This window comes from Bactrocera neohumeralis, chromosome 4, assembly GCF_024586455.1.
Source record: "Bactrocera neohumeralis isolate Rockhampton chromosome 4, APGP_CSIRO_Bneo_wtdbg2-racon-allhic-juicebox.fasta_v2, whole genome shotgun sequence".
Taxonomy (NCBI): domain Eukaryota; kingdom Metazoa; phylum Arthropoda; class Insecta; order Diptera; family Tephritidae; genus Bactrocera; species Bactrocera neohumeralis.
The window spans coordinates 24,375,255-24,402,309 of record NC_065921.1 but is presented as its reverse complement, the minus strand read 5'-3'; the positions used below and the strand labels follow the sequence as shown (position 1 = coordinate 24,402,309).

Sequence of the window (27,055 nt, the reverse complement as noted above, 5' to 3'; positions counted from 1 at the left end):
TAATGCAAAACAGGAAGTTTATTATACTTGTTTTATTTAAATACTGTAAACACTTGATACACAGAACTCATTTCATATGCATAAATATAATCTTTTCATTCATACTCGGTGCGATCCTGGGGGTTGAACAGAGATGTTGTTAGTACATCTGCACTATATTTATGCTTATCGCGAGCTTGCGGGAACTGTAAGTGCATACAGCGCCTACCAATAGGGATGACGTGATTTTGACAGCTCGTGACGACCATGTTGGTTTACGGATTTGTGTCAGATTTTATCAGCGTATTCAGTGAGGTTGGCACTTTTATCATGCCAAATTTCGCTTTGGCACAAGCTTAGAAACCAATCAAGATTATTACTCAAACTCATGGGATTCATAGAAAGCTGGCGTAAATGGATGAAGATATGCAAACGGAGGCACATAGGCAGAAACCGAGGACATACATTCATGACAGTTAATTGACAGCTATATGCACCTCTAGGGTCACAAAGGTATAGCCGGGAATGCACTTTCAGATGAGCTTGCCCGCTCCGCCGCATACACCAATATGGTAAGACCTGAAGTTTTCATTGGTCTCCACACCATAAAGGAGCTGCTGCCCAAAGATCAGAGAATTAGCAGGGAGGGGTATTGACAGGAACTCCATGGCATGTGTCATGCCAATTTGCTGGTGGGTAGTTAAAACCTTCTTCTTCTTTATTGGCGTACACATCGCATACGCGGTTTCAGCCGTGTCTATAACAGCACGCCAGACGTTCTACCTTTTCGCTGTTAGGTGCCAATTGAAGATTCCAAGTGTAGCCAGGACCTTCACGTCGTGGAAAAGGAAATTCTCTGCTTCCCCCGGCGGGTACTGCGTCGAATACTCTCAGAACTGGAGTATTTTCATCCATTCGGACAACATTACTTAGTCATCGAATGCGGTATTCGCCTTTGCCAATGCGCATAGGATCATAAATCAATCATCATAAAAGTCGTTAAGCCGACTCATCACATGTTGTTATCGTCCATGCCTCTGCACCGTATAGCAGAGTGGGAATAATGAGGGTCTTGTAGAGTTTGGGCTTTGTTCGATGAGAGAGGACTTTACTTCTCACTTGCCTACTCAATTCGAAGTAGCACCTCTTGACAATAGTTATTCTGCGTTGGATTTCGGGACTGACATTGTTGTTGATGTTAATAATGATTCCAAAATAGACGAAATTATCTACATCTTCGAAGTTATGACTGTCAACAGTGACGTGGGAGACAAGTCACGAGTGCGACGACTGTTTGATGACAGGAGATATTTCGTCTTGTCCTCGTTCACATACAGACCTATTTGTTTTGCTTCCTAATCCAGTCTGGGGAAAGCAGAACAAACGGAGCTGTTGTTGAGTCCAATGATATCAATATCATCGGCGTACGCTAGCAGGTGAACACTCTATTTTGTCCAGCAGCAGATTGAAGAAGTCACATGATAGGGAGTCTGCTTGTCTGAAACCTCGCTTGGTATCGTACGGCTCGGAGAGCCTTCTAAATCCTGACAGATCTGTTGGTGTTGCTCAACGTTAGCTTACAAGCCGTATTATCTTTGCGGGGATACCAAATTCAGACATCGCGGCCATAGGCTGTCGAAGGCGGCTTTCCAAGCTTTGACGCATGGTGAATATCTGGTCGATTGTAGATTTTCCTGATCTAAACGACACTTATAAGATCCAATCGGTTTGTTGATGGTGGGCTTCAGTCCTTCACACAATACGCTCTCTAGAACTGTATGTGCGATGTTGAGGAGACTTATCCCACGGTAGTTGATGGTGGCGTTGATTGTGGGGTCTCTCATTTTGAGGATTGGGCAAAGCACACTTAAAATCCAATCGTTGGGCATACTTTCGCTCGACCATATTTTACAAAGAAGCTAATGCATGCTCAGAGTATGGAGTCATGTTTAGAAGTTCACGCAAGTGAAGAAAGTTCTCTGAGCGGCATTCACTTGTGAGTGGCCAGAAGCGATTCTTTTACATATGATTCAAGCAGATCACGACTTTCGGTCTTAGACCAAGTATCTTCTGGGTAGCCGAACAAAAAATCCGTTTGTAGGCTAGGTAAAAGAGAAGTCGAAACATCCCTCCCCAGAGTTGTGCGCTGGGTTTGGGACTCGCCACGTAAGAAAACACCCCAGTGAAAAGATCAAAACAGCCTCTGATGAGAGACCCTCTTTTTGTATAAGCATTGCTAATCGTTTAATGCTAAAATCCAACACACATAAATTTGTGTTAAATTGTTTATGTTTTTTTACTTTCATTACAGAGGGCGCACTGTACATGCATTGTTTCCAAGCAGAGATTTTGTTTAGCAGGTGAAAGCCTAAGAATAGCAAACAACTGAGAGTGATAGCATTTATGTCGAGGTGAGTGCTGATGAAATCAGAAAAAAATTATCATAAATATATATTTTTTTTATAACAAAAGTGTAAAGTTCAAAGTACGAAGATAACTATTGCTTACCAATCCTTTTCAATCTCTGTCCAACATAACTGTAATTCGATTTGCATAAGCTTACTTGAATTCAATATTTACGCAAAAGTGCTGCAGAAATCACAAATCCCAAGCTCAACATTAATGTGAAAAATTCAAAATCATTTACATAAATATATATGCACATACATACATGCATATACTAACATGTATGTACATAAATTTTTATATATTATAAATAATCCGCATAACCAGGGATTTGGCCGCCAATGCCGAGCATTTACTCACTTCTGTATAATTTTCCGGTTGGCTGCTTGTCTATGAGGCAGGCACATTTCAGCTAAATATGTGTGTGTGTTTGTGTGTAATTTAAAATTGAATAGTGTGCATTTTTACACTTTGGTTTTTCTTGTTTTTTCTTTTCGATTTTAAAAAGTTTGCCGTTTTACATTCGCGCGCAAATTCGCACCCAGTTGCTGTTTCTTTTGCATGCGCCACCAACACCTTCAGCAACACCAACCCCGACACCAACCCCAACACCCACCCCAATTCACATATACACACATACATATATATGGTATATTTCAGCATGCAACCGCAACCTCAGACCATATGTCCGTTCGCCTGACTACTCAACCGGTCATAGCCGTTGCAAAGTGGCCAAGTGCCATAACAAAAACATTTGCATAAATCGCAGCTTTTATGAGCATTTAATGCACTCACACATACACGCACACAAATGCAAGCAAACACTCCGAGAATGCGGAGCAACTGCCCCTCTGCGTCGAGTTCGACTTTTTGTGCCAAGTTTAGCTATATACATATGTACATACGTTTATGTGTGTGTGGGTGTAGTAGATGCATGCTTAGTCGGAGCAAATAAAAATGCTATAAAATTAAATAAAATGCATACATGCATGCCTTATGTGTTGGCTGTGGGCGTGAAAGTATGTAAAAAAGTAAGAAATTTCATATTTCCTTTTAAATCGTATCAACGGCTATTGACTGTTAAGGAAGTGGGGCGATGATTGACAGCTTGCCAAGGACGTTCAATAACAATTCCTACTCACTTTCTTAATATGCAAAATGATGCAAATTTACAAGCTGTTAAATACAACCCGGACTGACAAAAAAATGCAACAATTGCACATATTTTAAGACAACTATTTAATAGGTCCTTTGAAGAGTTTCCGGAATTTTTCTGAAAAAAATCGTTTTTTTTTATTCAACTTAGTTCCCTTCAAGGGTGATACATTAATTATAACAACCCTTCAACTTTTCGATAACATTTTCGTAATACGATTCGTTCTTTGCTTCAAAATTGTCCTCAGTTTCGGTGATCACCTCTTCATTCGACGACAATTTCTTTCCAACGAGCATTTTGTTGGAGATCTGGGCGCAGGAAATAGTTGCTTAGGGCCATATCTGTAGAAAACGTTGGATGCGGAAGCATTTCGAAGCCCAATTCATGGATTTTTGCCATAGTTTTCACTCATTTGTGCCACAGTGTATTGTCTTGGTGAAACAGCACTTCTTTTTCTTCAAATGGGGCCGTTTTTCGGGGATTACGTTCTTCAAACGGTCCAATAACGCTATGTTATAGTTGCTGTTGATGGACCTTCCTTTTTCAATGCAGTCAATGAAATTTATGCTATGCGCATCCCAAAATACAGACGCCATAACCTTGCCAGCCGACTGTTGCGTTTTGTTCACGATTTGGAGCAGATTCAACGTCTACGGTCCACTCAGATGACCGTCTAGTGGACTTGGGAGTAAAATGATGGAGCCATGTTTCTTTCTCCAAACATTACTCCAAATCATCAACTCGTCATTGTTTTTGGTCGAAAGTGAGCTCTCAAGGCACCCGCTTCGCACTGAGCTTTCTTATACCCAAATACTCGTATTTAGGATGTCTGCTACCTCGAACAACTTCACTTTATGGTCATCCAAAATTATTTTGTGGATCGGTAACAACCTGTTTTAGGTTCGGTAACTCGTCTTCAGGCTAAGTTTTTACTTCAACTGTATTTTTCCCCTTTCTAAAAACAAAATTTTATCAACACGCGAAATTCCTTTTTCTACCTTTTTTTTCACAATAACAAAAATTGCTTCACCCAAAATGATATAATTTCCAAACTAATGATCTGACGGCTGTCATATTTATACACGCGCCTTTCGAAGGATTTAATTCTAGTAGCGCCATCTATTGTCAAACCGAGGACTTTATTGATCTGTTATTATTGGCTTCAAATTAGGCTTATTTTGCGCCAATACAAGCCTGCCCACCTTTAATAAAATGTTTCTACACATTTGTTACGACGGTTGCCATTTATATATCGGAATTTGAGAACAAAAAAATATTAGTCATTAAAAATCACTTTATCTTTCATGTCTATAAACCTTTGTATGCTTTTGAAATAATGGAATTAAAATTGAAAGATTTCCGAAACATGCGTTTCTTCTTTTCGCAACGTAGCGTCAATTGGAAATTCCAAGCGAAGCCAGGTCCTTCTCCACCTGATCTTTCCAACGGAGTGAAGGTCTTCCTCTTCCTCGGCTTCCCCCGGCGGGTATTCTGTCTAATACTTTCAGAGCTGGACTGTTTTTGTCGATACGTACGACATGACCTAGCCCGCGTAACCGCTGTCTTTTAATTCACTAAACTATGTCAATGTCGTCGTACATATATCTCAAACAGTTCATCGTTCCATCGAATGCGATATTCGCCGTGGGCAACGCGCAAAGGACCATAAATCTTTCGCAAAACCTTTCTCTCGAAAACTCGTAACATCAACTCATCAGATGTGGTCATCGTCCATGCCTCTGCACCATATAGCAGGACGGAGATGATGAGTGTCTTATAGAGTTTGGTTTTTGTTCGTCGAGAGAGGATTTTACTTCCCAATTGCCTACTCAATCCAAGCTAGCACCTGTTGGCAAGAGTTATTCGGCGTTGAATTTCGAGGCTGACATTTTTGTTACTGTTAATGCTGGTTCCGAGATAGACGAAATTATCTACAACTTCGAAGTTATGACTATCAACAGTGACGTGGGAGCTTATTCGTGAGGGCAACGACTGTTTTTTTGATGACAGGAGATATTTCGTCTGGTTCTCGTTCACTGCCAGACCCATTTGCTTTGTTTCTTTATCTAGTCTGGAGAAAGCAGAACTAACGGCCCGGGTGTTGAGGCCAGTGATGTCAATATCATCGACATACGCCAAGAGCTGTACACTCTTGTAGATGATTGTAACTGCTCGATTAAGTTCTGCAGCTCAAATTATTTTCTCCAGCAGCAGATTGAAGAAATCGCACGATAGGGAGTCGCCTTGTCTGAAACCTCGTTTGGTATCGAACGGCTCGGATAGGTCCTTCCCGATCCTGTTGGAGCTTTTGGTGTTGCTCAAAGGCAGCTCCTTTTCATGCTGTCAAAAGCCCCTTTGAAATTGACGAAGAGGTGGTGTGTGTCGATTCTCTTCTCACGGGTCTTTTCGAAGATTTGGCGCATGGTGAATATATAATCGGTTGTTGATCCAGGTTTAATGCCACACTGATAAGGTCCTATGAGTTGAAGAACTTCGCTTAGATGCGGATTATGGCTAGGCGTTCATCCACCGGGGTGAATGACAGTACTCGGCGACTTAGTCTCTTTCCCACCACGAATCCCACACCGAATTTGCGCTCCTTTATATGGTCAAGTGAATGACAATCCATTCCACACATGACTCCATCCTCCACGTTTGGGAATAGAAAGAAGTCATTCGGTGCGAAGTCAGGACTAAACGATGGATGGCTCATCAAATCAATGCTTTGAGCGCTCATAGTTATTTCAGTCAATGTTTGAAAGATGGCATTATCGTGGTGAAATCATGCAACATTGAATGTATGCTGGCCTCACCAAAGCCTATAGTTTTCTCTATCTCATGATAAATCACATGACGATCTTCCAATATTAGTTTGCGCACAGTTTCAATAGTTTCCGGAACAACAACTTGTTTTAAGCGACCTTCACGAAATTTACCTTGAGGTGGTCTACGACCTTGATTGCATTCACTATTCTCATGATAGAGCTGCATCGTGATTATTGAATTAAATTCCTCAATACACTGTTCCCAAGTTAATCCGCGTTGAAAGTTGTAAAAAATAATCTCGCGAAAATGTTCGCGATTTAGTTCCATTTTTTTGCTGAGATGAATATTTTAAGTTACTGTAAACAACACGTTTGTTTTCGTTGGTATGTCAAAATATTCCGAGTATGCATGACATCAAAAATGTCACAATTTACGATAAAGTTATAAGTTGTGCAATATTACAACACTGAGGTTTTTTTCTTTTCATTGGGGGTCTTTTTTATGTCGTAGGACCCAAAATTAGCACACAACCCTGGGAAGGGTTGCCTAATTCCGAAATATAAAACGCAAGTTACGTATAAACATTGGCTGGCATGGCCTGCAGTGCCTTCAGCGAATGACATTTAACGACTTCCATGGACTTATGACGCGTTCCCCGAAGCAGATTTTTCAGCTTCGAAAAGAAGTACGTCACAGATAATAAAAATCTGCCGGCAAATGCAATTGTTTACAAAAAATGCATCGTTACAAAAAAATCGTTAAAAAAAACCGCCTCAAAACATCAAAATAGAATGCCTTGTTGACCGTTTGACTCTTTGGAATAAATTCATAGTTAACACCACCAAGATTGTCAAAGAATACGATAAGTATCACCTTGATTTTTTACCGATTTTGACGTGGGTTTTTAGGTTTCGACTCATTTTTAGAGCGACATTCGCTGGAACGCTGAACATTGTCGCCCCCATAGGAGTAGAAGTGTTTTGAGGAAATCAGAAACATAAGTAACAGTTTGAGTGACATAAAGCATTTAGTGAAGATCGTTAAGTCATCCAGCTGTAACTTCATCCGAATCGTTCATCCATCTCTCTTAAGAACGATAACATCAAATATTTGATAGCTTGATAGCTGATGATCTCAACAGCCTTTATTTCTTTATTTATTTATTAATTTTTGTTAATGTTTCGGGTATGAAGCATGTCAATGCTAGACTTGTACAAAAAGGCCAGAGTCTTTTGCAAAAACGACGTCGAGTAGAGTTCGCAAAAGAGATGCTTGACAATGTTGCTGAGGACCCGAAGTATTTGTTGGCAAAACATGCATGAATTTGACATAATTGACAGCAGCAGACCAGCCTAAAATGTAGTAAAAAGGACGGATCCTGCCAAAAAATGCCAGTGTGGTGCAAACAAGAAGAAGAAAAAATTAAACCATTATTATGGTATGGAAATTGGGTTAAAACTAAATAACCGAAACATTTAAAATTTCATCGAAAATGAGCAAATCAGAAACAGTACAGGTGTGTTTGCTGCTAATTATGTAGTTTACAACAACACCTGCTGTCAACTGAACGCCACATGCCTCGTAGGGAATTAAATAAAAGAGATAACATGCTGTGGGCGATGTTGGTTGCCACAAATGTTCACACTGCCATACAAACAAACACATATATAGTAAATAAACAGATATGATGTAGCCACCATATTTTGCCGCTGCAGGAAACCGCAGGCATTCTTCATAAACACACACACACAATTACAACCGTATCACTCCCTTCATCACGTGCACACACACTTACGTGAATATTCAGTATGTAAATACAATCAACTCGTGTGTTAGCAGCCGAGAGCGTTTTTGATTGACTTTTATTAACACCGAAACCACATTGGTGGCAACATTTGACTTTATAAACAACCTGCAAACTGGCACTGAGCCATGCAAATGTTGGCATTCAAAAGCAGAAATGTATTTATTTGTGTTGTAGATAATGGTCACACCTGCGAGCATAGCTGTAACTGCCAAATTTGTGCCCAACATTGTATGTTTGCATGTTTGCATATATATATGTACATATGTATATTATATTAATATACAAAGGTACTATGTAGTATATACATACATATATAGATATTTGTAAACAATCACCCACAATTCAAACTAAAAAAAATTTACAAAGAAATTTGGCAAATAAGAGTGTAGGAAATACAATTTACTGCAGAATTGGTAGTGGTTACAATAATAACTAGTTCCGCTCTAACCCCAAAGTAACTAGTATAATGCAAAGCAACTAATTTTATTTGGTTTATTAACGAAGAATATAAAAATTAACTTTAGTTGAGACTGGTTATGGACTATGCCCAAAATCACTAGTTCCAAAGCAACCAGTTTACTGCAAAGTTACTACAAGCTCTTCAGATTTAAATAAATAACAGAAATGAAGCCAAATTATTTCCGATATATTCTCAGAGTATGACGATAGTAAGAATGTGCCGTGTTTCGAAAGTCTGGAGACAGGAAAGAGCTTCTACATCAGGCCCAGGTTGAAAACGATGGAAAGACTCTGGAATCTGTACATTAGGAGCAGAAAACCGAGGGGTAAACTGTTAAAGGTCCTGCATACCCACATCAAAGACAGGCCGGTCGAAACTACTTTGCACGATGTAGTATCATGGCTGGAGGGCATCGGTTGCTCTATATTGCTGTAGAAGAAGAAAAGGTGGGTACTCTCAGAAAAGTCGACGAGCTAGCCAGAGTGGGCTCTCTTACTCCGCTTACATCGGAATGGGACCGAGTTGGATCTCCATCTTGCGTTCTAGTACTGGACCAATGAACCTGTATGTACCATCCAGGCACTTTCTCCTCCATTGTTCAGCATTTGGAAGACTGAGAATGAAACATAGCGGTAGTCTTATATTCGGCGAATCAAGAGTCATAGCTGAAACTGACATTGGCCGCCACAACAAATTTTTGGTAAACTGAAAGCGCTTTGTCGATTCGTAAGAAGTTTTTAGGTAACACAACGGACCAGCGCTCTAAGCTGTCCACGTGAGTTTCTTCTTAATCTAACCTTCTTTAGAACGCGCTCCACTTGACGAATACACCCTAGAACATAATTGGCTTGACTACCTTTGATAAGAGTAATTTTTTCCTATAGCTCCTCTACAGCAATAAGACAACTGATCAATTCCTTACTCTCCCCCCAATATATAGCCTCCGTGAAAGATTAATATCGAGGATAAGCCCTAGGTATTTTACCTTATCAACAGGTTGAAGACGTGAACTCCCAAAAGAGAGATGAGAGACGTTAGGGATCTTGTATCTCCTAGTAAATGAAACAATTTCAGTTTTACTAGGCTTCTATCCGCTCCAATTAGAGGTACTCTTCGGTTAACTCGTAGACGGCATTTAGGAATTTTCCTTTAAATATAAGAACAACATCGTCAGCGTAAGCTATCACCTGACAGTGTCGACCGATCCTTAACCACCCGGTATTATGATTTTAATATACAGATCCATGTGTCTCTTCAACGTTTTCAACAGAAACAAGGATAACCGAAGCCAGTCTAGAGGCCTCTGAAACATGTCCTAAGCTAACGCAGTTCACTTAGGTGGCAGCCAACCAGGCAGCCTTCATTACATCTTGACCATACGCTTTAGTTGCGCCGGTATGATGCCATCAAGGTCCGGGAACTTAGAGGATTTCAATGAATTCAGTACTCAGATAAGGTGACGTTCATCCAAAATATTTAAGAAAGCTGTACAGCTCTCTCTCCCAGTGGCATTTCTTCAGCGAAGCGGTTCATCGGAAAATAGACATCTTGGAGTATGCATATAGCGCCCACATGCCGGGTGGGCGAGTATGAAAACAACAAGTAGATTCCATTTATCAAACATTCCTGCCTCTTTTTTTGTTGACCATTAAAATAGTTTCTTGCTTATTTTTCTCTGCCTACTCCCCATAATATTTCGCTTAGCATATGCCCTCTTTAATTATCATTATTATTTTTTTCTCCTAGTCATAAAATTTCGTTTCCATTACTTTTCTTCCCTTCCTACCCGCAGCTGCTTCTTATTCCCCCATCATATACCTCCGTTGCGCTTTTGAAAATAGTCATTTCCGCTCTAGAGCTGCACCACTTCCGGCTCAAATCGGCTGACATGCTGAAAATCAGCAGCTGCAACGGCATTTCAACCGGAATTAAGTGTGCTGCATGCACTCGGCTGGTACTTAAATGAAATTAGAAATTATTGACCTGTGTTGTTGGTCCGAATGCCGGAAAGCTTCCGAAACCTCAACTGATGGTCGGCATGTGGTGATTGCTTTGTAAGGGATGGGATGTGTACCGCAAAGCAACACTCATATATAAATACTTATGTACAGATCTGTATATACCACATGCCGCGCAAAAGCTTTCTGCTTGTAAAGCTCTGTTAAACTGTTATGCGGTTTCACTTTATGTTAAAAATTGCATATGCATTTTTCTCTCTTTCGAAATCGTGTTGCATGCACACAGCTTTCTCTTTATATACTTTTGGCTATTTCAGTTTGGGGTAAAATTTAAATTGCTCTAAGATTTTTTTCTGTATTATAATGGGTTTTGAGTAAGGAGGATCCTCTGAAGTTTATCCTAGACACTAACTTTTCATCCAATTCATCTCGTGCAGTGATTCGACTTTGAATTGCTATTAGCGAAACTCGCTGTCTTTTTCTGGAGGGAGTTGTCTAGCCATGACCATCAACTCGTTGTAAGCCTTAAATTTCTCAAGTCATAAGATCTGCACAGCTTCATTGGTTGTAAAGTTGTCGTGCAGCTGCTTGATTCCCATCTAAGCAGTCTCATAAGAATAATGAGTTTCGCTGAGAATGTTCCTAGAAGCTCAGGAATTTGGGTCCAATCATGATTATAACTACGGAAACTTTAAATTCCTCAAGAACTTGCACTCTTTTTCGAATTGTTCACCTACTACCGTTGACGGTTTTTAAAGATCCTCTGAGCTCTTCTAATGGTGCCGCTTTAGCGAAACTAAGATTTTCGGTTCAACCATAAATTCTAACCTGTTGTATCCATCCAAACCTGACACTTACCTTTAACTCAGTTCGTACTGCAATTTTTTCAAATTACATAGAACCAAGACTTCATTTGATGAATTTCGTGGAGTCTCACTTGCGAAAAATAGGTGTACCTTGACCATTCTGCTCGAAATCTTTGACAATTTTTTTTACTCTTAATCTTTAAATCCGACTCGGCATCACTTCGAGCACGATATTATACTCGATCTTGTTAAGGAACTTAGTGTAAATTGGTAATTCGACCAAGAAAAGAAGATCCATGAGCAATTAAGCACAACGTTTTCATTCCTCAGTAGATAAAAAGGACCAATGGTTCTGTTATCGACACAGCGAAATATACTATATATATTCATCGCCGGATCAAAGGGTGAAATAGGGTCAGGAGCGGGCTTCCTTCGTAGTAATCCATATGCAAAAGATAGCTTTAAACTAAATGACTACAATTCAGTCTTTCAGGCCAATATTGTTGGCATAACAGAAAGTGCCAAATGCGCTTTTGCTCTAACCAGCAAGCCCAAAGACCTTCCAAGTGGACATCTAAGCAATAATTAAAGCTAATTAGCGCTAAGACTAAGCCTTACTGCGTTAGGTTATGAAAGCAGGCAATAGCTAGACTCTTAGTAGGCAACACGGTTATTTTCATCTGGGTACCCAGTCATATAGGATGAGAACGAAGAAAAAGTTAGCACGCATGGGGCAGTTGCCCTCAGTTCCTTTAAGGGTTACTTAAAGCTAGAGAAACACCTCAAGTCTTCGAATACTAGCAACACAGATCATACCACAAAGTTATTTCGTTGTACGGTTGATGGAGGACAAACCAAAAACTTTCTACTTCTAGACAAAAGGGAACTTAGTAAAATTTTAGTGCTCAGGGCACCTAGCCTTAAGAGCTGTGTCTCAGAAAAGTGGATTCGTTGGAATCCAAAGCGTGTGCGGAGGATGATGAGATGCTAGACAATTATCTGTGCGATTCCCAACCTTCAACCGGCTAAGACGGAGTATTTTCTACGGCTCTCAATACTCCAATTTACGAGAACTTGCCAAAACGACTTAGTTGCTGGGAAAGCCTTATTTTCGTGAGAAGCCGGGAGCACAATGGATCTAATATTGGGCTAAGTGAGATGCCTGCAGTCTGCCGCTAATACGTATCCCTTTTCAATCAATTAACCAAGATGCTGTATTATGAGCTTCTAAGACAAAAACTCATCTCATTGAAGCAAGCGATTGCCGAAAAGCGTCCCGAATTTCTGACTAGACACGAGCCAAGAATTTTCCATCATTACTATGTTCGTCCTCATATTTTCAAGCCCGGTTAAAAACTATTTGTTAAACAGCAGCTGGAGAGTTTTGTCATCCGCCTTATAGACCGGATCTTATCCTTTCTGAACACCATCTGTTTCGGTCTGTGCAGAGTCTCTGAAATGCGGTTCACGTAAAAAGGTATCAGAGAATGGTTTGATGCCTTCATGACCGCTATACCGAAGTGGTTCTTTTGGGATGCAATGGAAGAAATTGAAGATGGGAACATTTATAGCTTCCTAAAGACAATACTTTAAGTAATACTATTGCATATCATTTTTTTTTGGAAAGATAACAACTTTGGAATCAAATATAGTTAAAATAGAATCCGAGGTTCTAACCTTCTCAAACTAAACTCCAGGCTAAAGTGACGTCATAAATCACATGATATAACCAACTTTAGCTACAGGTTATTTTTACATATTCGCTGCAATCTACGTCAAGATACGAACCAATTAGATGCCGTTATTTTAATTTTATAACTTGCACGTTTACGGTTATAAACTTTAGCCAAATGAGCAAAACAAGATAATGCAAATTCATTTTAAAGCACGTGAGCAACCGGCGTTGAAGGGCATTCACTGGGAGATTTATAGTTTAGCCGAGTTGTTACGGGAATTGCGATGACAATTAAAAACACCACAAATGCCAAGATAAATATTTGCGCCTACTATGTAATAGATGAAGCAAGTAGCGTGTAACGAAGATGCACTATCATAACTGTAAAACTGCATAAGGAGAGAAATTCTGTCATTTTCCGTTAGCTAATGACATTGTCGGTCACTCAATCCAGCAGCAAGCGATAAAAGGCGCTCGGTTTAGCATTTTGAAGGCAGTTGACTTGGACTTTGCTTTGCGGACGTTTGGTATACACGGTGAACGCGCAACTTACGACTTCGGTTTTCTATATACAAAAATAGTGCAATGTTAGTTAAAGACAGTAGTATGCCAGACAAGTTATGGGCAGTGCTGTGCCTTATACAGTTAGTGTCGTCAGCTTGGGCTGACTTCCATGCGCCGCCGCCACCACGGAGTATTGCCGCGACACGGGATCTCAATTTTGTCATGGGTGAGGGTGTGGCTAAAACTAACCGCATGGTGCCAACAGCCGAGTTAAACCCGCAATTCTGGAGGGATCAAGCCAATAGCGAGATAGAAAAAAAACTAAACACCGCATTGAATAAGAATAAAGCGAAAAATGTCATCTTTTTTCTCGGTGACGGCATGCCAATCACCGCCATTACTTCGGCTAGGATTTTGCATGGACAGCGTGTTGGCTACTTGGGTGAAGAACAGTTATTATCATTTGAGAAGTTTCCCTACACCGCTTTGAGCAGAGTGAGTTGGCAATGCTTTGAAATTAAATACATATTTGCTTTTAGTTTACAACTTTTCTGAACCGAATTTTTAGACCTACTGTACCAATGGACAAGTAGCGGATTCAGCGTGTACATCGACCGCTTATATGACTGGCGTGAAAACGAATTTACTGTTGCTGGGCGTAAATGCAAATGTCAACTATAACAATTGTACGGCCAGCATGGATCCCACCAATGATTTGACGTCGCTGTATGATTGGGCGCAGGCGGCGGGTAAAGCTTCCGGGTTTATCACCACCACAACACTAACGCACGCCAGTCCATCGGGTGGTTATGCGCATGTCGCCAATCGGCAATGGCAAAGCGATGCCGATGTATTATCATATGACGTCGATCCGTCCGTCTGCACGGATATGGCACAGCAATTGATCACCGAAGAGCCGGGCAAGCATTTGGATGTGCTTATGGGTGGTGGTATGGCTAAATTTCTGCCGAAGACGATAAAGGACTCTTTCGGTAATCCCGGTGTACGTTTGGATAATCGAAATTTACTAACAACCTGGCAGAATCTACATCCGAATGGTGTCATCGTAAAAAATCGTGACGAACTGTTACGTGTCAATATTACGCGAATATCGAATATTATGGGTCTCTTTAATAGCGGATTGATGGACTATAATTTGGTAGCGAACGACAAACAGCCGACACTAGCCGAAATGACCGGTGTCGCTTTGGCTTTCCTCAATCAAAAACCGAATGGTTATTTCATCTTCATCGAAGGTGGCCTTATAGACTATGGTAATCATGAGAATAAGGCCGGTACAGCTTTGGATGAAATTTTGGAGTTCGATAAAGCCATACAGCTGGCGCGTTCTATGACCGATCCAGCGGAAACATTAATCGTTGTGACAGCGGATCATGGTCATGGTTTATCCGTATCCGGTTATCCTGAGCGTGGCAATAACATATTGGGTTTGAATAATATGGGCACGGACTTAAACGGTGTGCCATATGCGACATTGAATTATGCACTTGGCACAAACCAATATCTGAACCCGGATGGTAGTAGAATGGATTTGACGGGTAAAATGGGAAAACCAGGTAATAAATGATGGAACTGTTAGCAGTTTGTGGAAATTATTTTACATAACCTCAATTGTAAACACTTATGCTCCAAATATGTTTTTTCTGTTTAAGACTTCATTGCGCCCAGCTACATTAAACAGACAATAGGTGCGCATTCAGGTGAGGATGTGTCCGTGTACGCTTCAGGCCCTTGGGAGCACCTCTTCTCAGGCGTCATGCAACAAAATCTCCTGCCGCATTTGATGGCTTATGCGAGTTGTATTGGTGATGGGCCGAAGATGTGCAGCTGAAAATGCATTTAGCTTTAGAGGGCAAACCCTCATTGCTAGATAGCAATGCATAGTGCTCTAGTTTATTAAAAAACAAAAAAAAAAATAATGTTTTTTATAGCTCGACGGACTAACATAATATATAGGTCATTGTAAATGTTGGTGTGCCACACAAAAAAAAAGAGTGTGATAACAACAATAAAGAAAAGTGCTTAGTCAATTGTAGCCACTTGTTACAAAATTATTTATGAAACGTCGTACTTGTTATTTGTATTGTTGCAGCTTTAATGTGAAAATGCTGAAATAAACAGAAGTCGCTTTTAAATTTGAATGCAATTTTTATGATGGTATCAACAAACATAGGTGATTTATTTCAGTTCCTACTTGACACCTTCCCAAGGTCAAGCGTAAATTTACTGAAGATTCCGCTATCTTCTGTAATAAATCAACACAAAGTGCTGAGCAAATATGAGCAATAATTATTTAAGTACTCAGATTGATATTGTAAAAGTCTAAATATAGTTATCATTCCGCTACTACAGTGGCGCCTTAACTGACAAAGCAGCTTAGCCGAGTGCAGCTTCGCTTTTCTTTTAGATGCGTGTGGCAGTCTTACGTAATAATACATTTCCGAAACTGGGAAGATGTCTTGTTATGAATGTCACACACTAGCGTCACACAAACGGACGCCTTATATTTTGATGCCCTTTAAATCTCTACAACTTAATATTTCACTATTTGCAGTATTCAGCATACGATTGTACACAAAACTTGCGCAAAATTTTGTCACAAAACCTTCGTAGGCCAAGTAACGGGTTTTTCAATAAGATCGCTACAAAAGTAAACCCGATAGCGACAGCAAACGATGCCATATTTTTCCCGCTCTTTTGTCACTTCTCTGCAGTAAGGTTTGCCATTTCGTCATGGAAATATATACGTTCCAACCACGAGTCAAAATTATTAAATTTTACTACCGAAATTCGGAGTCTTAAGAGCGCTACGTCCAATTTATGGTCGTAATAATCGTCCTGTCAGATCAACAACTGAGCGTCTAATGAAAAAAATTGAATCCACAGGCATAGGCACAGTATAAAATGTTCCCGTGCGAGTGAGATAAAGAAGTGCCCGTAGTGTCGAGAATATTTCTGCCGCTAGCTCATCAATTGAGGAAGACCGAAATCAGTCTCTCACTCGTCGTTCTCAAACGTTGGACTTCGCTGTGCCGTCGTTGTGGCGAATTTTGCGAAATGATCTTGACCCACATTCTTACAAGATCAAATTAACGAAAGAACTGAAGCCACTTGACCACCAGAATCGTGGTATTTTCGTGAATTGGGCTGAGCAACAACTTGAAAATGATCCGAACTACAGTTTGATGCGGATTATGATGATGGATTATGGAAATGTTCGCTGTTAAGGAAATTTTTAAAACGACAAAATCTACGTAAAAACATTCAAAAATGCGAAAAGTTGTTATCGTATGGTTCAAAGTGGTCACCATCCAGCTGCTGTAAGGGTTTGATGGGATGTCTCCTGTGAAGGCGTTACATTTCTTCACTTCTAGGAAAAAACTGAGTCAAAAGTGTGGCATCCGGATGTTTTAGAAGGCTTGTTAGAGCAGTTAAGCAATATTATCTTCCATGGAGATCATTGAATCATCCAGGAAAATTTTTTTCAGCACACAGGGCAAACACCAGCCAGCTGTGAATTAAAGGAAATATTCTGGATTTCATAGCTGCAGATGATTGGCCGTCGGGAAGTCCGTCTGGAAGTCCAGATTTGAATCCATTGGAATGCAGTTTTTGAATACGCCACAAAAATTTGGAGACTCTCAGTTTTTTGATTCGAACAACGTCGTCAATACCAATAGAAACTCTGGACTTGTACAGAAACTTGTAACAGAACTCATGGCAGGACTAAGTACAGTGTTTATGTATGTTATCTATTTCGCTAGACTACATAATACCACAAGTGTCTTCATTGAAGTTTGGGTCAATACTTCTGCCACAAAACTCAAGTTATGTATATTACATTAGGTTACAAGTTCTACAATCCTTCCCAAGATCAATGAAATTTATAAAATTTGAACTTTGGGGAGGTCATTGATTTTATGATTTACCTTTAGCTAGGTCAAGGATCGTTCCCTAGGTCAATCACTCTCTTTGCCATTAGAGATGGCAAAAACTCCTCCTGGTCTTGAGCGTGTTCAATGGCCTTTGGGGGTTAACCCAGATAACCGGTGCCGATGTCGGTTTAAATTTTCTTGGACAATTTATGCTTCTATATATGTATGATGTTATATGCTCATTGCTTTAAAAAGACCACTATCTAGCTAAGGTTCTTTAGGTACATTGTATGGTATCTGGGGTCTTCAAAATGTTTTGCCCGGTTTTGATAATTTTTGAATGAAAATTGACACATCTACAGGGCCAACAATACTTTCTGGGGCCAATGACTATTTGGTTAACCTTCAGCAAGGTTAACAACCCTTTCTATGATCAAAGACTTTTAGCGAGGGTTAACATTCATTCCGAGTTCAATGAGCCTTTTGTTCACTTTAGACACGATCATTAACTCTTTTGAAAGGTAAACAAACCTTCACGATGATCTTTGGTTAGGTCATTGATTATTTTTTTCACCATAAGTGAACTCCTGCTTTAGCGAGGTTAATGACCTTTCTTGAGGATACTGTCTCTTTTATTAAATTTAACTCATTCCAAGATAGCTAGCAGAAATGTGCGAATACCTACATTATTAAACATTAATTATTAAAATATTAGCATACTTTTTGGTAAATGAATGCAGATTTATTAGTGCTTAGTTTGACCTTTAAATACTTTGCTTAAGAAATGACTTCTTCATCTGTAGTCGTGTACTTGTTTACATTTAGAACTTAACTGTTACTCATCTGTTTGCTCAATAAACTTAACAGCAATACTTCATGTTAAGCATGAAAGCTTCAGTCAAGACTATACCTTTCCGTGGGCGGAATGTAAAAGGTGAATAGTTTGAAGCTGTTGTTATCAGGACTTAAGAAAAAATAAAATAAAAACTTAATTAACTACATTTCTTGGCGCTTTTGTTGAATATATAGCGCATACTAAATTATGAAGAACATCTCTGCTAAATATTCCGGATTTCTTCTCGTATTTTTAGCGTTTCGCTCAATTTATAGTCAACATGATCGGACTACTGAGCGTACTATTCGCAACACCATCACCCATCTTAAGATGCAGTGTTCATTACTGGATAATATTCGACCGAATAGACCACGTCCAGCACACTGTAAAAAAAATATATCAGCTGTAGCTGAGAGTGTATACGAAAGCCGTGGACAGTCGATTCGGAACGGTTCAAAGCAACTCGGACGTTTAGGACGGCTTGGTGCATTTTACCAAATTGTGTTCAGCGAGGAGGCTCATTTCTGGCTCAATGGGTATGTAAACAAGCAAAATTCCCGCATTTGGGACAAAGGGCAACCTGAAGAGATTCAAGAGCTGTCATTTCATTCAGAAAAAACAATGATTTAGTGTGGCTTGTGAGCCGGTAGAATCATCGGTCCATATTTCTTCAAAAATGATGCCGGTGAAAACATAACCGTCAATGGCGACCGTTATCGCACCATGAAATCCGACTATTTAGTGCCTGAAATTTCTTGATGTTCGTGATCTCGGCGACAGTTTGTTTCAACAAGAGGGCGCAACTACCCACACATCGCATCAAATTAATGGATCTATTGAGAGAACACTTCGGTAGAGTAGATAATTTTACGTTTTGGGCCGGTCGATTGGTCACCAATATCGTGGGATATCACACCGTTAAAATTTTTCCCTCGGTGATAAGTCAGAAGGATTGCCCGCATTCCGCCTTCGATTCAGCGTAAAGCAAAATATCACGCGTTTCATTCACCAGTCATCAGAAATGTTCGAACGGGTCATTGAAAATTGGACTCAACGAATGGACTTTTCAGTTTCTGTGTTTTGTCTTTAAAAAAGTAGGGAAACTCGAAATTGATCACCATTTACTATATATATAATGTAACTCAGACTATCTGTTTCGAAAAGGGTATATTAAATTTGGCAGAAACCCTAATACAGAATATAAATATACGAACTAGTCTTTCAGTTTTTGAGATATCGACCTGAAATATACCCTTTTCTCCTCAAGAAACCGCCGGATATTGGACTACTATACCAAATAGCTGTCGTACAAACTGAACGATCAAAATCAAATGGTTGTGTGGACAATTTTTTAATTTGACTAAATATCTTCACGAATTTTCACAAGTATTATTATAATTATTATATTATATTATATAAGAATATTTTGTATTAGCAAAGGGTATTACAACTTCGGTGCCCCGAAATTTGTGCTTTTTCTTGGTTTGTATTAAAATCAAGCATCTCACTTTCCATAAAAAATATACTTTAAACAACAACAGTACTTTTTGATCACCCATTAAGCTAATAAAACCAAATATTCTCTTCTAAACAAAGTGAGCTTTTCTATTTGACAAGTTAGAAAAAGTTTAAAGCTCTCTCCCTCCCAACATATACACTCGGTTACATGCTTTTAAGTTTAGCATCAGTACAGGTAAAATGTTAACAGAGTTCACCGCTCATTTATGTTAACCGATGAAAGCAAAATAGAATAACCGGGAACAGCAATGAGAAACCGGCCGTGAAGAGACCTGAGCAGCAGCAGCGACTTTAACAGTAACAGTGGAGTAACTAGCAGCGGCAGCAGACACAGCAATGACAGCTGAGGCGGAAGCAACAGCGGCAACCAGCTGGCGGCCACGAGACTAGGCGGCAATTGGTAAGCGTTCAGCGCAGACAGTCAGCAGCGATGCTTTCAATGAGGCAATAGCATAAATTTTTTGGAAGCTGTTGCATGAAGCGAGCGAAGCAAAGCGTTAAAGTCAAAACGGGCAGTTAAAGAGAGTGAATACAGCCGGAAAACAAAATAAAAAAATAAATAAAAAAAATGTACAAATATTTGAAGAAGCAGTGGGCGCAGTGAAAAACAGAAAGTAAAAACAAAATTAAGAGGTTTGTCGATAAGAGTTGTTGTAATTGTTGTAATACGAAAGGTGTTGTGCGCGTAGAGTTACTTTGCCGGTGGAAGGTTGTTGGAAAATTGTGAAAAATATATAAAATAAGTTTAAACTAAAACAAATAGTTTAAATTAAAAATAATAATTTCAAACAAAAATTTTGAATTAAAAAAAAAATTAAATTAAAAAAACTAAAAAAAAATAAATTAAAAAAAATTTTAAATTGAAAACAAAATAAAAAAAAAAATAATAAAAAAATTAAATAACAAAATTTCAAAAAAATAATTTTTAAAAATTTTAAATAATTTCAAAACTAATTTCAAAAAATAATGAACGAAATAACGGAAATAAAAAATATATGTATTTCATTAAATATTCAAAAAAAAAATTACAATTAGCACTTTTAGCTAAAAACTGCATTTAATAGAAAAAATTAAATTCAAAAAATTTCAAAAATAGTTTTAAACTTCAAACAAAGTTTTAAAATATAAAATTTCTAAAAAAAAAAATATATATCTAACCGGTAAACCGTATGTTATATCTACATAACAGTAAAAAATTTAAATAAGTTAAATATAAAACTATTATTAAAAAAAAATTAAATTAAAATAGAAAATAAAAAAACAAATTCAAAAACTAATTTTAAATAACTTCAAAACAAAAGTTCAAAAATTAAAAAAATTATTAAAAAATAATGAAAATTTTCCAACGAAAATAAAGAATGTATACATATGTACTGTATATGTATATAATGTACATATGTATGTACATATATAAAACGTAATAATTTAACGTTTTTAGCTAAAAACTATATATAATAGAAAATAATTTAAATTAAAAACAAAATTTTCAAAAAATAAAATTTTAAGTTTAACAAGAATTCACAAAAAAAAGAATTAAAGATTAATTAAAAAAATATTAAAAAAAAATAAAAATTAAAAAGGAAAAATTCTAAAACAATTTTTGAAATTCCAAAAAAAAAAAATATTTTAAAAATCTAAAAAATAATAATTTAACTTTTATTAGGTAAAAACTCGCCAAACAAACAATCTGTGCAATTGCATATTACCGTTAAACAAAACAAACGCTATCAAGCCGAATTGCAGCGAAACACGTTCGACTACTTGTTGCGCCGTTAGTTTTCACATGTATATACATATGTATAAATGTACTTGTATTTACATACATAAAACTACAAATAACGATTGCACATTATAGGTGAGTGGCTGCCTTCACTATGATGCACTAAAATGTGTATACAAATATGAGCAATTACATACATACATGCATACATACATATGTACATATAGTCATAATTGCTTTATGGCGCATTATTATCAACGCTAGGTGTTAGCCAAAGCCGGCAACAACACCAACTGCATTTATCACTCGTTAAACTAACAGCAGACGAGCTGCTGCTGCCACTGTTGCGATAAGCGCGACCAACGCCACACTTACAATTATACATACATATATATAATTATATATATGTATATGTATAGAAATATACATATACGTGCATATGTGTATATTGGTATGCAAAAGGTACACAAATTGTTGGCTGGCAAGACAGCGTGGCAAACAGAAAATAAATTGTAAATAAAAAAATCATAGAAAAGGCAAACAACTTGATGGCTGTCTACAAAGCTATATAATTATATATGTATGTATACAAAAAGCGTACATTTTCGCTTACAAAACGCTTGTGGCAACCCCTCTGCACCTAGCACAGCGCACTGTCGCTCAGTTTGGTTAAACATCCGCGAGGGCTAAGATAACCCTTTCAGAATTCCTTTGCAACTCAGCCAAAACAGTTGTGTTTTACATTTCCGCGCCAACGCCAGCGCCAGCGCTTTTATCTGTGTTTATCTAACCGGTAAAATATTCCGTTATTCCTCACTAGTCGTTTATTTAGTACATATTTGTGTTTTCCTGATTAAATTGTGACTGTGCTTTAGTGCTAGTTTTGATGAAAAGTCTTTGGTCTGAGCAAGAGATCGCGGCACGAGAGACCTTAGGTCGCGGTGCAATCCTCATAAATTAATCTTAAGAGATCGCGCTACAAAAAAATGTATATCATTGGCTTAGAGTGCTAACCTTAACTAAAATACTGTTAAATTTTCATAACATTTCGTTCAAACGTTCGCAAGTTGTTGCTCTTAAAGTGCCGGTACCTCTGCTAGTTTTGTTTACCACGGGAAAAAAGGGGAATTACATGTTGAAAAAACATTGTTTTTTGATGGCAAAAAATACCGTTAAAGTCAAATTATCGCTTCATAAGTGTTACGACATAAGTATTATGACAAATCTGTTCGCAGAATATTCCGCGCTGAAGTAAGGGTTTTCACGATAACAGGTAGTACCCGATAAAGGGCAGGAATTATGTTATGAGCTAGCCCTACACCCATTATATTCGATGCCCCATCGACTATTTTCGCTTTACCAGGTGCAAAATGTGGCTTTATGAAGCAAGATTCTACTCAAATGAGGAAGTCAAAATGAAAACAAACGTCTACTTTGAAGTCCTGGAAGCTTTTCACCAACGAAACAGTATCGAAATTTCAGCGCACCGTTACAGAAAGTGCATGAGAAAGAGAAAAGGAAAAAGCGTTAATTTCGATTGCAACGAAGCTATAACAATCTACACAAGTACAAAATTTACCATACAATAACTTGATTTGGATCGGTCAGTTTGTATGGCAGCTATATGCTATAATGATCCGATCTGAACAATTTCTTCGGAGATTGCATTATTGCTTTAGACAATAATGCATGCCAAATTTTGTGAAGATATCTCGTCAAATGGAAAAGTTCTCTATACAAGCTCTCGCTATCCATCGTTCCGTTTGTATGGTAGCTATATGCTATAGTATTCCGATCTGAACAATTTCTTCGGATATTATGTTGCTGCCTTGGACAATAATCCATGAAAAAAATTCGGGAAGATATCTCGTCAAATACAGAAGTTTTCTATACAAGAAGTGCATTTTGGTCGAACTGTTTGTATGGCAGCTATATGCTATAGTAGTCCGATCTGAACGATTTCTTCAGATATTATATCGTTGCCTTGGACAATAATCCATGTATAATTTCGTGAAGATATCTCGTCAAATACAGAAGTTGTCCATACAAAAACTGGATTTTTATCGGTCAGTTTGTATGGCAGCTTTATGCTATAGTGATCCAATATCGGCGGTACCGACAAATGAGTAGCTGCTTCAAGGGAAAAAGACAGGTGCAAAATTTTATACCGATACCTCAGAAAGTGAGGGACTAGTTTGCGTAAATATAGACAGACAAAGAGGTAGAGTTTTAGATAGACAGGCATGGCTTAATCGACTCAGCTCGTTACAATGATCAGTTATAAATCTACTTTAAAGGGTTTTCGCCGTTTTTTACCTGTTAGACCAAAGACTTTTCGGCAAAATTATTTTTTTCTATATAATATTTTAACATAGTGCAAGTTTGCAGCGGAAATATTCGAACAAGTATTCCAACAATTCATTTGCTTAATTGCAGTTTGCATTCACAACGCGCCACGGCAGAGCAAAAACGTGCGACACGCCGAAAAGCCGCAAATAAAGCCGCCTACAAGCCAACTGAGAACCAAACATACAAACATATTTGCCAAACCAAGTGCGCCGAAGCTTGCGCGAGCCAGTGAGCCAGCGGCCGGTCGCCGAGTTGCAGCTTAACAGGTTGGTGCCATCACAATTTCATGCCACTTACTTATCTTTATTTATTATTTATTGCAATATTTCATTTATTTTCGCTTATTATTTGCATAAAATAGTCGCTGTGTCCATTTGCTTGCTGCACTTTCGCGCTATAAAGTTTGTCTTGCTCTTGCCTGCACCGCACACACACTCTCTTTCTCTCACGCTGCCTATCAATTACTTTCCGTTATATTGTACATTTATTTCTTTTTAGATTTTTATGCACTTTGGCGTCTAGAGATTAAGTCGTTTTTATTTCGTTTGCTTTTTGGTGTTTTTGTTTTGTTGTTGTTGTTGTTAATGGCATGCACACGCATTTGAATTTCTAATGAGGTTGAGAAACATCGTACACGACTAGCTAAATATACACATACATATATGTACATATGAATACAAATAGTTTCCGAAAGTTCAAACTGCACTCTCGTGCCGCCTCACAGATGTACATAAATACAGGGGCAGCTCGTAAAGTCTCTGACTTGTGACATCACATACAATGAAATTTGGATTCATATCTTAGTGCAATCACTTCACAGTTTGAAACAGTTAACTAAACAAAAGTTTTCTCTCTCTTTCGCTCTGTTACAAATAGTGTTCTCTCAAATTTTACTACTTTGATCTAGAACCCAGAAACAAATGTGAACCCCTTAATAATATGTACGCGATATGAACTCCTTATTCTTATGCTTACGCCCCTCGTAGACTGTTGTTGACTTTCTTCTGGAGAAGTTTACTGATTGACTTCATGTCACAACTTGAGAAGAACTTGTCACATTTCTTTTGAAGTTGTTGGCTTGAGAGCTCATATTTGATCATTGACCAATAGTTGATGTGAAATTCGACGTCCTCGGGTTCTGTACTTCAACAATTATTCAAGATCATACCATCTATTTTTTTGATGCCAGCGAACTCCATTTTAACGGCTCAAGCTCAGGCTCTGCGATCTCTCCTATACCTTTTACTTTTCTAATATATTTTTAATATTAAAAAAACTGCATCTTAATGAACAGATCTAATTTTTAAATTTTATTTAGAAAGAATGGATTCTTAAAAATGTGACGTTTCACATCTTAGTATCTGTAACTAGAAAACTTGTTTATCAAACTGCCCTCGTAAAATATGTTGCTAGGTACAATGACATTCCGTTTTTCTCTAATTCAATGTATAAGCATATACAGTGCGTTCAAAAAATAACGTTTTCGTTTTCCAAAGTGTTGGTAACGTTTATTGATAAAAATGTTGTAATCATACAAAAAATAAAACAGGTGATCCAAACACATAGATGTACTTGTTTTCAATAGCCTTTTTGACAGATCACCCGTGAGTTGTGTCAATCTGTCATGTCATTTTTGTTCAGTATAGTTTGGCATTTCATCATGGAAAGACTCAGGCTTGAACAAAGTTTTCAAATCAGTCAACTTTATTACGAAAATTCACTCAGCACTCAGTGAAGAAAATACATTTTACGTCGATATCTTAAATAGGAAGTGTATAAAATATGGGTTTGTGCATGAACTGAACCCACTCAACATGCCCGCTTCGCTCTATGGGCTCTTGAAAAGTTCCAATAAGATCCGACGTTTTCAAGCGAAATTTTGTTCATCGATGAGGCTCATTTCTGGCACAATGGGTATATCAACAAGCAAAATTGCCGCATTTGGGACGAAGGACAACCTGAAGCCATTCAAAAGCTACCATTTTATCCAGAAAAAACAACGGTTTGGTGTGATTTGTTGGCCGGTGGAATAATCGGTCCATATTTTTTCAAAAATGATACCGGTAAGAACGTAACCGTCAATGGCGACCCTTATCGCGTCATGAAAACCGACTATTTGATGTCTGAAATTGAAGCTCGTGATCTCGACGACATTTGGTTCCAACAAGACGGCGCCACTTACCACACATCGCATCAATCAATGAATTTATTGAGAGAACACTTCGGTGAGTAGATAACTTCCCGCTTTGGGCCGATCGATTGACCACCAAGATCGTGTGATATCACACCGTTAGGCTTTTTTCTGTGGGAATACGTAAAGTTTAAAGTCTATGCGGACAATCACGCTTCGATTCAGGCCTTGGAGCAAAACATCACGCGTATCATTCGCCAGTTACCAGTCGAAATGCTCGAACGACTCATCGATAATAGGACTCGACGGGTGGAACATCTTAGACGTAGCCACGTCCAACATTTGCAGGATATAACCTTCAAATAAATGCCAAAGGATGTTCTTTCGAATGTTAATAAACACTCCCCATTAAATTTGAAATTTCTGTGTTTTTTCTTTAAAAAAGTAGAGAATGTGGAAATGGTTCACCCAATATTTAGTAGAGTAAAATCAAAGCTAATATTTTAAATAAAATGACAGCTGGAAAATCAATTAATGGTTTGAATATCAGCTTGAGACTAAATTAAATGGAACAATGAAATCTTAGCTGTACTGGGTTATTGGGTTTTGTTTACCTCGAAATCTTATGCTTACAAATGTGAGAAAATTACTTACGTATATACTGTATGTCGCTGTATTTGCCTAAGTGGCTGCGTACTGATTGAAATTTGAGTTCATGCGCAATATCGAGTATTTTTAAGATGAAATCCACTTCAATGCACCACCGCGTTTGGACTTTTTGTGTAAGAGGTTTATGGTAAAGTCGTAAATACGTCAGTATATATATATTTACGCAATGAAAGTATACGCCAAATGTCAAATGAAATGCGTCTAAATAAAGCTAAAATGGCGGCAAATTTAAATCTTGCGTTAATTTTGGGTCACCCTGTATTTAATTCCAATCTTGTGCCAATTTTGGGACTCCCTTTATCATCGCATGTAGCTATAGGCCACTACTTATAACCTCGCTTTTGATATTTTTTTTTTAAATATTTTTTGTGTGATTCTTTTCTCGTTCCGGTAAAAATTGTTCAGTAGTTGAATAAAATA

The 27,055-nt window shown here is 38.2% G+C and overlaps 2 protein-coding genes across 6 annotated transcripts in view; both read left to right on the top strand.

The window, feature by feature from the left end:
• The window catches only part of LOC126757313 (calcium release-activated calcium channel protein 1), a 165,862-nt gene that overhangs the window by 89,525 nt on the left and 49,282 nt on the right, over positions 1-27,055 (top strand). The window contains exons 1-3 of one of the 5 annotated variants that reach the window (XM_050471114.1): positions 20,184-20,399; positions 21,430-21,621; positions 23,923-24,101. The exons of 1 other annotated variant lie outside the window; for it this stretch is intronic. The gene's annotated coding sequence lies outside the window, so the exon portion shown is untranslated. Of the gene's footprint in view, positions 1-2,290; positions 2,391-20,183; positions 20,400-21,429; positions 21,622-22,176; positions 22,280-23,922; positions 24,102-27,055 lie in introns of those variants that run through there. 3 more of the 5 variants (XM_050471112.1, XM_050471113.1, XM_050471115.1) reach the window with 3 other exon arrangements.
• Positions 13,501-15,679, top strand: LOC126757308 (alkaline phosphatase-like). The gene is made up of 3 exons (XM_050471104.1): positions 13,501-14,012; positions 14,086-15,094; positions 15,191-15,679. Exons 1-3 carry the CDS (start codon positions 13,599-13,601, stop codon positions 15,367-15,369), a joined length of 1,602 nt encoding a protein of 533 aa, XP_050327061.1. The 5' UTR covers positions 13,501-13,598; the 3' UTR covers positions 15,370-15,679.